We start from the raw sequence: 12,697 nt of genomic DNA, 5'->3' as shown, positions 1-12,697 counted from the left end.
CCCCCCCCCCACCTCTCTCTGGGTTTACCAGCTCTATCTGGTTTCCCAATGCCCAGTTCAGCCCTGAGTGGGACTGGAGGCCTTCCCAGTCCCCATTCCTCCAGTCTCTCTGAGCACTCACCTCCTGGTACCCCTATAGAGCACTCATCCCTCCATCCTTGCAGAGCAGAGTCCTTGCAGGGTTGAGGTGCAAGGGGGACACCACAGAGGCTGGCTTGCGAGGGAGTGTTGGGTACCGTCCATGGAATGTCCTCTAGTGCAAAGGAAGACAAGTTTGCTATCAACTTCAAATTGGTGACGGTACCTGGTCAGGCTCTGATTCACACACTGGCCAGGGCATGTGGGATGAGGAGGTAGAAGTCCCGTCTTGGCAGCACCAACACCCATATCTGGTGAAAGCCTCCTTCCAAATGGATCCCTTACATTGAGGTGTATAGAGTTGTATATAGATGTATTGTAGTTGTTTGTTTGTCTGTTTTGTTTTTAAATGCGGTTGAGGGGCACATAAAATGAAATTTGCTGTTCTGTCCATCTTGAAGCACTAAATGGTGCCATTGCATGTTTTTGTAACATCGCAGGGCCATCAGCTTACAGAACTCCATCACTCAGATGGGAATTCCACTGTTAGTCAGCAGTCAATTCTCTGCCCCATCCTCCTCACGGTGTCTTTCTTCTGTCTCTGTGGATTTGCCCATTCTGGATTCATGTGCCCATGCACATGCACTCAGGTAGCATCTGGGATTCCATGTCTGTCTTCTTTCTCATGGCATAATCTTTTCTAGCTTTTTCCATACCAGGCCATGAGTGCGTGCTTCATTCCTTTTCATGGCTGAATAGTACTCCATGGCATGGGCATACCACATTTTGTTTTCAGCCACTCATCCGTCGATGGAGAATTGGGTTCTTTCCATCCTCTGGCTACTGTGAATAGCGTTGCTCGGAGCGTTTGTACAGAAGGCTTTGTTTCGACACCTGTCTTCAATTCTTTTGGATCTCTGCCAAGAAATGGAATTTCCGGGCAGCTTTGTGTGTGACTTTTAACTCTCTGCCAAATGCTGCCCACAGGGAATGTGGTGCGGGAGGACTCTGCTCCTCCCCGGCCTCTTCACCCGCACATGGGGTCTTACAGCTCCTCAGTTTTGCTCACAGGGACCCTGGTGGGCGTGCAGAGGTTTGCATCCCTGGATGAATGGATGAGGTTGTACCTCACTGTGCATGACGCTTGCTTCCCCTGTGTCTCTGGGGAAACACCCTTTACAAAAATGGGTTATCCATCTGCTTGCTGAAATCCAGCATTGGTTTGTGTGCCTCATGCAGTCTATGGGAGCTGGAGAGGGCCCTTCCCCTTCACAGCCATTCTCGGACCCCTGAATCAGCTAGGACTTGGCATTTTGGGGGCGCATCTACCACTTGGAGGTGACGTAAGGACAGTATTGGCAGGGTACAGAGGGATGAGATTCGACTCTCAGAACAAATGCTCTCTGTTCCTCTTCTCGATGTCAGGGCTTGTGGAAGGGACACACCTGGAAGGGAGAGGAGAGTTTTCCAGAAGGAGCGGTAGAAGAGGGACAGCATGCGAACAGAGGGATCAGTGTTGACTGCCGAGGTGGACAGTGAAGACAGAAGGGAGGGGTCATCAGAGTCAACCCCCCAGGCTTATATTTCTAGGCAGAGGGCAATGGGGGCTATTGAGCAGGGGCTACAGCAGGTCTAGTCTCAAAAACAATGACAAAAAGTCACTAGCTGTGGAGATCTGGGTGGTAGAGGGAGCCATCTGTAGATGGGAGGCCACTGCAGTGATTTCTTGCTGCCTTCCATCCATCCTGGGGTCTGTCCACCCCTGAAAGTCCCCACAGTTCAGCCTGTTGGTCTGAGTGCTCTCCCGGGTAGGCAGTCGAGGCATGAGGTCCAAGCCTCTTGGAAGAACTTGGGAACAAGGCGTGCCCTTGAGAGAGATCTAGTACCGAAGGGACAGCTTTGCCGTGGTGGCAGTGCCCTGTGGCGTGGCGTTCCCATCCATCTCGTTTCCCCAGCTCGGTCTCCGAGGATTCTACTGTTACTTTGGGCTGGATTCCCCAGATTCCAGTCCGCTCCCAGCCCCACCCGCCCAGATGCCCTTCCTCAACGCCAGCCTGGGGCGTGTTTACCCCATTGTGTCATGGGAGACCCAGGGGGGGTCTTGGCCAGATTAGCAGGTAGAGCAGGCGGGGCGTGCCCCAGAGATTGAGTGTCACAGGGTTGCAGCACAGGCGGGGGGCTCAGGCCACAAGAAGACTGCCCAGCTGCCTGGGGAGTATGGTGGCCTGGAAAAACACGGAGTCCTTAAAGAACAGCCAGAGGTCTAGCTGTCAGCTTTGGGGGCCCCTGGTGGTTCTTCTTCGCTGCTGCTTCCTAACTAAGCAAGCCCTTCTCTGATTATTATTTATTTATTTATTTATTTACTTATTTATTTTTGAAGAAAGGGTTTCTTTGTGTAACCCTAACTGTCCTGGAATTCAGAGATCCAACCTGCCTCTCTGTGCCTCTGGGGTGCTGGGTTAAAGGGCATATACCACCGCCACCGCCACCGCCACCGCCACCGCCACCTAGCTCAGTCTGTTGTTTTAAACCCTTAGACTTTCTTTTCTTCTTGGAGACTGGATCTGCTGTAGCCTAGGCTGATTTTAAGGAGCGGGGAACGACCTGGAACTGATTCTCCTGTCTCTACTTTCAGTGTGCTGAGATATAGGCGTGAGCCACCGCATCCAGTTTATGTGTAACTTAGGACTCTTTGTATGTGGAAGGCCAGATCTCCACCCAGTGAGCCCGATTTCTGGCTGTTTACCTGAGGACTGGCCTCTGCTCCTCCGTTTTAATGTTCTTTCTCTTGCCTGAACGGAAAGATCAGTACCAGTGGCTGTGGAAAAAAATGGTTTAGTAATTCCTCAGGAGGTCAAAGAGTCGCCAGATGCCTCAGGAAGTCCATTCCCAGTGGTGGATGCTTGAACGATTGAAAACGGGGACTCAGACAATGGCAGGCATGTGCACCTGCGTAGCCACAGGTGAGAGGTGGATGTCCGTCCATGAGGAGTGGGTCAGTAAGTGAGGGCCTGGTGTCCAAATGGAATATTATTCAGCCTTTAAAAGGAACAGGGCACTGAGGTACGCTGCGACTCGGATAAACTTTGAAAGCGTTTCACTGAATGCAAGGAATCCGGCTCCAAAGACCACGTGTATTGTAAGATTCCACAGACTGTCCGAGCGAGTGCAAGCTGCAGCCCCGTGGGAACAGAGACAGATTAGTGGCTGCTGGGGGGCCGGGGGGAGGAGGGGCTGGGAGTGCCTGCTCGTGGGTACAGAGTTTCCTTTTGGGATGTGGAGAAAAGGTTGGAACTTGATAGAGGCGGAGGCTACAATACTGTGTGTGTGTGCTAAAGGCCACGGGGCTGTACATTTTTAAATGGTTAATGTTATGTTATGCGAATTTCCCCTCATTACAAAAACAAACAACCGTGTTGATAATACTCCAAGCTCTGAGTGAACTTGGCAAGAGCCTTCCTCCCTAGGAGTTGTCAGGAGTCATTACAAAGGCAACCACAGTCTCTGAGCCCAGCCCAGCACACAGTAGGTGCTTATCTCATGTCAGCTCCTGTCTCTTCCCAGTCTCTCCATTCATCTAGACAGTGAAGGGGCTGGGCTCTTCTAGGTGTGTGTCTGTGCTTGCATGCTGGGGCAGCAGGTGTCTATACCCATTCCCTGAATGTGAAACTTAGGCTCAGGGTGTCTTGTCAAGGTCACACATAGGTGGGAACTGGAGGAAGTGTCCTTTGGGCTCAGAAGGAGCAGATAGGGAAGCCCAGTGGTCTGGGAGTAGGGTCTGCCATGCCAAGACAACTGGGAACTATGCCAAGGCTGTCAGTTCCCAGGTGGGATGCTGTCTGATTGGAAGGATCTGTGTGTCTGACTCAGGCCTGGGGATCGTGGCTTCTGCAGGTGTGAACTGGTCTGCGGTTCTAACACTTCCAGGGCTGGTGGGGCTCAGTGGAGGAGGTGTTTGGTACCAGTGGGGGACATCAGACCGCCCAAGGGGTTCTCAACACCTTTCTTCTCTCTGCCCCCGCAGAGCATTGTCATCCGTGGTGGCCCTGGGAGCCAACATCATCTGCAACAAGATTCCTGGCCTGGCCCCACGGCAGCGTGCCATCTGCCAGAGCCGACCCGATGCCATCATTGTGATCGGGGAGGGGGCGCAGATGGGCATCGACGAGTGCCAGCACCAGTTCCGATTTGGCCGCTGGAACTGCTCCGCCCTGGGCGAGAAGACCGTCTTCGGGCAAGAACTCCGAGTAGGTAAGGGCGTCTCTGGGCCTGTGGGCTGGGGGCCGGGTCACCCAGCAGCCAACCCAAGTCTAGGCCAAGCCACACAGCCTGTGTGTATGGATGAGTGGCCTAGCTCTGGGATGTGGGGTGGGGACACAGTGACCCATGCAGACAGGAGCAGAGAAAGGATTTGATGCAGTGGGTTGGCCTATTCAGTAGCTTCAAGTACCCAGGTCCCTGCACCACTTTCTGTGGGTGCCATTTGGAAGGGGACCATAAGATGCCATCTGCTCCTTGCTGAGCGATTCCAGTAGTTAGAGCCTATAAGAGGGCTCTGGCCCCGAAGGAAAAAGGGTACTATGATCAGGAGTGGATCTGGGCGATGCAGGGGTGGTATTCCTTTTGAAGACAGCAATCAGCTACTAGAACATGTCAGGTGGGGTGGCTACCGAGGGCACAGTCCTTCGGATGTGTGGTGATGCCTGCCTGTCCTTGAAGCACTGTGTGGGCAACACAGTGCCCATTTCACAATATTTCACTAAACAAAGCCAAGGGAGGACCCGATTCAGGGCTAGGAAGAGGCTTCAAGGAAATTTCCAGAAAGTATCTGCATCTGAATCCAGCTGTGTGAGCTCAGAGCTATTCTGAGCCTTGGTTTCCTCACTGGTAGTATGAACTCTGAGTCAGTAGGCTCTAGTCTGGGTCTCAGCATCAGAATTTAGTAGGTGCTCAACAAATGCTGTATGCTGCATGTGGTCAGGACAACGACTCTGGCTGTTTCTAGATAAGATGGAAGAACAGTATAAGGCTTGCTAGCTGCCTAGCCTTCAAGCCATGGGGTCTCCCATACACCACGGGGCCGCAGCTGCCACAGTCCAGAGCCCGCTCTACAGGGCTGCAAACACCAGCACGGGGCTGGAGTTGGTGCAGAGGAAAACTCCTGAGGGCCCCTTTGTGGTGAGCAGCCTGTGGGTGGCACCTAGTGCGTCCAGGAGCATGGCACCGCCTCCTCCCCGGGGCTGTGCCACCCAAGTGCAGATCGCTCCCTCCAGGTGCCAGCTGTGGGGTGGGGGTGGGGGATGGTGGGGAGGGCAGTAGTGGGCAGAAGTATCTGCCTTGTGTAGCTTCCCACCCACTTTTGCAGGTGCCATGTGAGTACAGGAATAATGCTGGCCCCACAGGTGTCCCCTTACCTTGCAGTGTCCCCTTCTGACACTTGGAAAATGGCCTTGGGCCCACCAACAGCCAGGAGGAGCACAGCTCTGTCCTTAGGCTGGCCTGTGTCTTCCCACTGCCCCTTGCTCCTTTGGGGACCTGGCTGCTAATAAGGCTGTTGTTCAACTGTTTGTGCTTCGTACTCTTTGTGCCCCCTACCCTGGAGAGAACCATTCCTGCTTCAGGTGCTTCACCTAGGGAGAACCTGGCCCTTTGTCCTACCTTCAAGAACATTTCAGGGCTCTTGGTAGGGCTCCTGATAACCTGGCCCACAACTGTCTGCTCCATATAGCTTTTTTTTTTTTTTTTTTTTTTTTGAGACAGGGTTTCTCTGTGTAGCCCTGACTGTCCTGGAACTCACTCTGTAGACCAGGCTGGCCTCGAACTCAGAAATCCTCCTGCCTCTTCCTCCCGAGTGCTGGGATTAAAGGCGTGAGCCGCCACTGTCCAGCCCATGTAGCTTCTTGTCCAAGACATTGGTGGCCTATGTGTTGCTGATTTTCCCCATTCCCTGGCTCCCATCTTGATTCACCAACTTGAGTCCTTTTCTGCCTCTAGCTGTCTTTTGCCTAGCCCTGGATAAGGTGTGGCCTATCCCCAGGCACACATGCAGGACTCTTCCACAGCACCCAGACAGCCCATTGTCACCTGATGTTCTGAGTCTCACTGACCCACGGACACCTTGGCTTTTCTGCATGGCTTCCCCACCCACCTGACCACTTGATGTCATTTCCACTCTCCACCCCTCTACCCTACCCTTTGATCTCTGTCAGGGCTGCTTCTCTCTCTCTGCTCTTCCCCTGGAAGCTGTGAATGCCTCCTGCCCTCCACAGACCCAGGTACCGGGTCAGACAGCAGCCACTGTGTCCTTTCCCTTCTGTTCCATGGGTAGATATCGGGCATCGGACACCAAGGGATCTGGGTCTGATTCCTCAGCTCCTCCTAAGTCAGGATGCTGCAGGAGGGGCCTGGCATCTCCACCTTTGCCAGCTACTGCCACCAAGTCTACCTGAGACTTGGCTTCTAATCCATGGTCAACAATAAAAACCAGTGATGTTAGCCGGGCAGAGGTGGCGCACGCCTTTAATCCCAGCACTTGGGAGGCAGAGGCAGGTGGATTTCTGAATTCAAGGCCAGCCTGGTCTACAGAGTGAGTTCCAGGATATCCAAGGCTACACAGAGAAACCCTGTCTCAAAAACAAAACAAAACAAAAACAAAACAAAACAAAACAACCAAACCAATGATGTTTAATCTTTGCAGATGTTCTCTACTGCCCTAAGGTAAGGGTAACTTCTAAGCCTGGAGTAGCTCACCTTGCTTCCCTCTAACCAGAGCCCCAGCCACATCTGGCTTCTCTGCCTGAGCCTAGTTTCTCAATCTGAGAAATCTCTCCCCTCTGCTATACCTCTTTATAGCTTATCTGTCTTCCTCCTGGGGGGCTTTCCCCACACCCTGACGCTGGGTCAGCCTGTGCCTGTCCCTAGCCCTCCCTGCCCTGGGATGGGCAGGCTTTCTGGAGCCCAGCCTGGGTCTTGCTGCCCTGCTGTAGCCTCCTGTGGCTTCCTGCTATACACAAGCAGAGATGCTCTGGCCCCAGGCCGAGCTGATGGAGCAAGGGAGGGAACCGCAGGGGCTTTGACTATATGGGAAGGCTCCTTCTCCCTTCTCAGTGGCTGGGAGTCAAAAGCAGCAGGCTGGCTGTACTGTGAGCTGGCCACTTGGAGAGGCTTGTTGGATGCCTGGACATGCCCGGAAGCTGGGCTGCGAGCTGGCAGGCAGCCGGGGTGCTCTCATGGGAGCAGCCTCTCAAGCGGGGCCAATTAATGATTGTCCCTGAGAGGGGCAATGGTCTGGATGGTGAGACAGCCCCCTTTAGGCCTTGCCTGTGACCTTGGACCAGTCCTTAAACTTGAATGTCGAAGGGAAACCTTCTGAAGACAGCAAAGCCCCTCGGCAAAGTTACAGTTCTCCAACACCCTTGCAAGTGCTTGTTTGTCTCCAGGGATAGGATGTTCAATACTCCCACGGTACCACTACGCTAGCCTTGTCTGGCACACAGAGAGTGCTAGCAAGTCCATTCTTTTGAGAAAGTCAAGGAATTCTTTAGATTGCCCGCTTTGGGTGTGGTAATCCTTGGTTGGCACTCTTTACTCTCTAGCCTGTCCAGTAGTCTTTCCACAAGGCTCCAGGGAAGGTGGTGGCCTAGAGCTTTTTCAACTGGGGTTGCATACATTATAAGTGCAGCCCAGCTCTGTCCTGAGATGGGGGAGGGACAGAGGTGAGGCATGCAAGTATTTGTGTAGGGATACCTGAATATCCCAGGGAAGTCTGCTAGAAATTTGGGTTCTCTTGCAAGTGTGGGAGCTGCCAACAGTCACCATCATAAAGCCGGTACTTTCAGCAAAGACTTCCTCAGAGGGGAGATCAGGGAAGGAAATCCAGAGAACAGAATGTGCCAAGGCCCTGGGCTAGGAAGCGGAAAGTGTTTTTTTTTCTTGAAGGGCAGGTGCTTTGTGGGGCAATCTGGGGGGTCAGTGAGGGAGAGCTGAAGCCGAAGGGTGGGGGAAGACACTGCTAGAATAGCCTGAGTTTTCAAAGAGGCCAGAGCGCCCAGAAGAATAGGAGCAGGCAGGGTCTTCCCTTGAGCATGCACGAGCCCCACTTCCTCCTGAGTCCGGAGCCTCTGACCCACGAACCTGGCCTGGACTGTGGTTTGCACAGTCCTTAGCTCTATAATGCCAAGTTCTGTCCATCATGTGCTGGTCTCAGACATGACCAGGCATAAGGGCTGCCCCTAATCTGAGCGCACGTGAGCAGACCAAGGCTGACTTCTGCTGGCTCTCTGCATGAGCTTTCTTACGGGACCAGCATCCCTATAACTAGGTCCACAAGGGTTATAGCAGGGGGCAGCTGAGACTGATACCACCCCCCCCCCGGAAGCAGGCAATTGATTGGTTTTAGGTCATCTGAGAATCAAGGGCCTTTGGGAAGGAGGGTAACTCCTCATCACATGTCCTTGCTGCTCTGCCAGGGCTTTGCCAGCAGGCCCATGTGGGGTAGGGGGCACTGTCCTCAGAAGGACACTGGCTGCCCTAACTTCTCCATGGCTGGCTGTAGGCCTCTGCCAACAGGTGTACTTCCACCGAATATAAGCATATAGGACACCTCAGGCCAGTGTGAGGGGCAGTGGCTACCATTATTACCTCCTGTGGTGGTTCATCTTGCTAGCATTGAATACCTACTATATTCTGCCTGGGGCTCTGCCCAGGGCACCTCGAGTGAACTGGGATGGGTGGGCAGGAAGGTGGGAATGCCAGAGGGACCCTAGCCTTGAGGTTTTCAGACTTTTGGTCTGAGCATCTCATATTGCTGTCCCATAGATTCTGTCACTAGGGCCAGCCAAGGCAGCAGAACAGACATTTCTTTGTAGGGTCCCAGTGTCCAGGACTATCGGGAGTTTGGAAGTCAGTTGCTGGCCTGGGATGCAATGAGATTCCAGACTACTACCTGGACTTCACCCTCCTTGGAAAGGCAGCTTACAGATGGGAGAGCTACTCCCAGAAGACTTCTCTATCACTCAAGCAGCTGGGTGTCGTAGACTGGGCCACCCTTCAGCCTCTCAGAGACCACCTGGAGCTTGTTCAGAGCTGGAATTTTCACGTTGTTGGCAGGCCCTGTCAGGAGTACAGTCAGGGTGAGGCCTGGAAAGGGGAGATCTCTCCTGGGCCAGTGGTCTAACTCACCCAGGTGACCTTGAGTATGGTTTCGTGTCCTTGGGGCCTCTGGTTTTCCCTTCTATGCCAGAAGGGGCTGAGGCTAAACCCCACTTTTCTCAGAGGTGATTTTTGTCAGCAGCCCTGAGGGAGGGAGAAATGGAAGCTGGCTAACCCTCTCCCAAGGCACCATGGTTGAGAGGCTATGGCTGCCTAGGGTCCTTCTGTCTTCCCTCAGTATTTCTACAGGAGCCAAAGAGACACAGACCCCAGGACTCTGGCCTTCTGTCCCTTTGTCATATAGCTAGGTCTTGTCCCCTGGGCCCAGGGCCCCCAATTGGGGCACTATCTACAGGGCTGCACAGCAGCATGTGCGGGCCACCCTGGGTCGGAACAAAAGCCTGGGGCGCAGGCGGGCCTGCGTGTTCGGACCTGGCAGGCCTTTCCCTGGTGCTCTGTTTATGACAACGGCAGCGAGGAGCTTAGAGCGGAGACATTGACTCAGCCAAGCCGGGTGGGGCTGGGTGGGGTGGGAGCCAGAGGGGACAGAGGGACACACAGAGATAGAGAATGGCAGATAGGCACATGGAAACACACACACACACAGTCATATGTGACTATACAACTACATCTGTACACGCTCACAGATGTATGTATGTACAAACACACTCACAGACTCACACACAAGTATGCACCTACTTACACATGTATGTATGCTCGTGAGCTTAATATATATATATCTGTGTGCATATATACAAATGTGAATACACACACACTCACACATACACACACACATGAACACACACTCATACACACACACACATGTACACACACACACACTCACACACATACACATGCATATTCCTCACTCACACATGGGATACACAGCACCTATGTAGGCCCAGGGTCAGGCCTACTTTGAGAGGGATGGTTTCTGCAGCACATACAGTATGTCACCTGATTCCTCTGTGGTACTCAAGCCCTGGCACATGTGATATCTCCCATGCATTACTTTACTCTCAGGGGCCTCTTCAAGGGGCATTTGGTACCACCTCATTTTACTGGAGCAGAAGTAAGCATGGGTTTGAGGCAGCCTGCCTGACCTGCACTAGGCAGAGCCTGGAGATCCCCATGGGTTCAGTGGTATCTGTGTTGGCCCACTTCACTGTCCTGTCTCCACCCCACCCCCTACTGCACACAGATGCCCCCAGCCGGAGGCTCTGTGTGCTAGGGTACAGGCATGAGATCCATTTAGGCAGAGTTTACACCTAGACCCTGGGGACTGAGTCCACGCTGGGGCTGAGTGGCCAGGCTGGGGAATGGACAGCCATAAGGGACATCCTGGACACTGCTCTGACTCCCCAGCCTTCTTCTTTCCAACTTCTGTGCCCGGTAGCCACTCAGAATCCTGTCCAGCCTGAGGTTCCCCCTGGATACAGGCACTATATCCATTGGCCGGGGACATCAGGAGCTACCACAGGTCCAGGGATGCCCTTACCTCTGTAAGTCTCAATTTCTCAGTTAAGAGATTGATCCTGTTGGAGACAGCGTGCTCCCTGCTCAGTGCTAGACTTATGAGGATGCTGGGGACCTGGTAGGCTGGGGTGCGGGAAGGGATCTTGACTGAGCAGGGAGATCATCATCCTTGTCCCACTGTCACGTGTGCCTGCCTACCTGCAGCCTAGGGATCTTTCTAGAAGGTTCAGAGAAGAGTACTGCTACCCCTTTTGAAAGAGCTTCTTAAGACCCATTGCACCTAGGAACACTGAGGCCTAAGAGTGAAAGGCCTGGCCAGGATCACATAGCGCAGAGCCAGTGGTCTCTGGGGCTGGCTTTGGTGGTAGGCACAGCGGGTCTGTCTTGGGAATAAGCCTGTGTACCAGTTGTTACTCTTCCCTTCCTGTCTTCAGACCCCTATGTACTCACAGCTAAGGTTTCCCTTTAATTCCCCAAGGCTCATCTCCTCCCTTGGTGATGTCTTCCACCAGTGGCTCCTACACCACATAGGTAGCCTTCTGGAATCTTCTATCCCCTTCACCCCCTGCTGATCCCATTGGCTCACCCCCAGGCACCCTTGCACCTGCCTCTCCTTGCTGCCTCCAAACCCCTACAGTTGCCCAAAGGGTTCCATTCAGCTGAGATCAGAGCCACACCTCCAAGGATGCCCGGTCTTCTCAGAAGAAAGCCTTAAATCTTCCTGATTCTCTTCCAAGAACAATAGCATGGAGCCCCTGAGAACCATCACTGCTTTCCTGGGATAAAACTTTGGGTGCTCAATTCATTTCTTCTCAGGACTTTGGCACTGATGGTCCACCTACCTGAAGCACAGTTCCTTCAGTCTTTGCTTGTCTTTCTTTCCTACCATTTAGGACTTATCTCCAGTTTCATTCCCTGCCTGTCTCACCCCAGTCCCTCCACTGCCCTCCAGCTGACCCCTGCAGAATTCAACTGCTGCCCTCTACCTCACAGCCAGGAGCCCTGCCTAACCTGTTTGCCCTTGGTCAGCATCCCCCACTCCCATGCTTAGCCTTCTGAAAGATGGGGGACCTATAGATGTCTCCTCAGGACTCTGGGTGGTCTGGCCAGGAGCAGGGCTGTCCTTGGTATGGGACAGACATACAGGCTGTGACATAGTCTGTGATGGAGAGATGTTGGACTGACAACATATGAAGTCCTTGGTCTGAGGCAGGAGGTAGAGTGTAGAGCTTTTCCTGTCTGGCACTTTAGGCCTCAGGGACAGTGAAACTCAGGTGTCCCTTAGTCAGACTCCAGCTTAGTGGATCACATGATGTGTGTCCTCAGGCTAGTCACCGGCTTGGTTTCTTCTCAGCTTCAAGTCTTGATGGAGAGCTGAGGACCTAGCTGGGGCTGACAGAGTCCCATGAGGACTCACACTGAAAAGGACGGGTGTGTGGAACCCTCAAATGGAGCACTTCTGTAACAGGCTGCAGCCAGCCAAACGGCTCTGTGGGTGGTGCACACCACAGGTCTGGAGTCTCCACATCACTATTGATCTTAGACATTTTCTCAACCCCAGAAGAATCTCTGTGCCTTGAGTTTCTGTGCCCCACCTTCCTGCCCTCAGCAGCGCCAGTTCACTTCCTCTCTGTGGCCTGGCTGGCCATAGATACTCCTGAAAGTGGGAGCCTGCAATGTGGGGCCTTTAGGTGTGGCTTCGTTCACCGCACATTATGTTTTCAAGGCCCAGGACTTTACGTTAGCACCCCTTCTCTCTGAAGACTAAGTAGCAATCCATTGTACGGGATATACCACATTTCTCTCTCTCTCTCTCTTTCTCTTTCTTTCTTTCTTTCTTTCTTTCTTTCTTTCTTTCTTTCTTTCTTTCTTTCTTTCTTTCTCTCTCTCTCTCTCTCTCTCCCTTCCTTCCTTCCTTCCTTCCTTCCTTCCTTCCTTCCTTCCTTCCTTCCTTCCTTCCTTCCTCCCTCCCTCCCTCCCTCCCTCCCTCCCT

General features: G+C 53.2%; 1 protein-coding gene across 2 annotated transcripts in view; it reads left to right on the top strand.

Annotated features, from left to right (window-relative positions):
- The window catches only part of Wnt7b (Wnt family member 7B), a 46,540-nt gene that overhangs the window by 18,542 nt on the left and 15,301 nt on the right, over nucleotides 1–12,697 (top strand). For both annotated transcript variants that reach the window (XM_021183808.2, XM_021183807.1), the window contains exon 2: nucleotides 4,103–4,329. In XM_021183808.2, the coding sequence (XP_021039467.1) occupies nucleotides 4,103–4,329 (227 nt within the window). The remainder of the gene's footprint in view (nucleotides 1–4,102; nucleotides 4,330–12,697) is intronic.

Source organism: Mus caroli, chromosome 15 (assembly GCF_900094665.2).
Source record: "Mus caroli chromosome 15, CAROLI_EIJ_v1.1, whole genome shotgun sequence".
NCBI classification, from domain to species: domain Eukaryota; kingdom Metazoa; phylum Chordata; class Mammalia; order Rodentia; family Muridae; genus Mus; species Mus caroli.
This window is presented reverse-complemented; position numbering and strand designations above follow the sequence as displayed.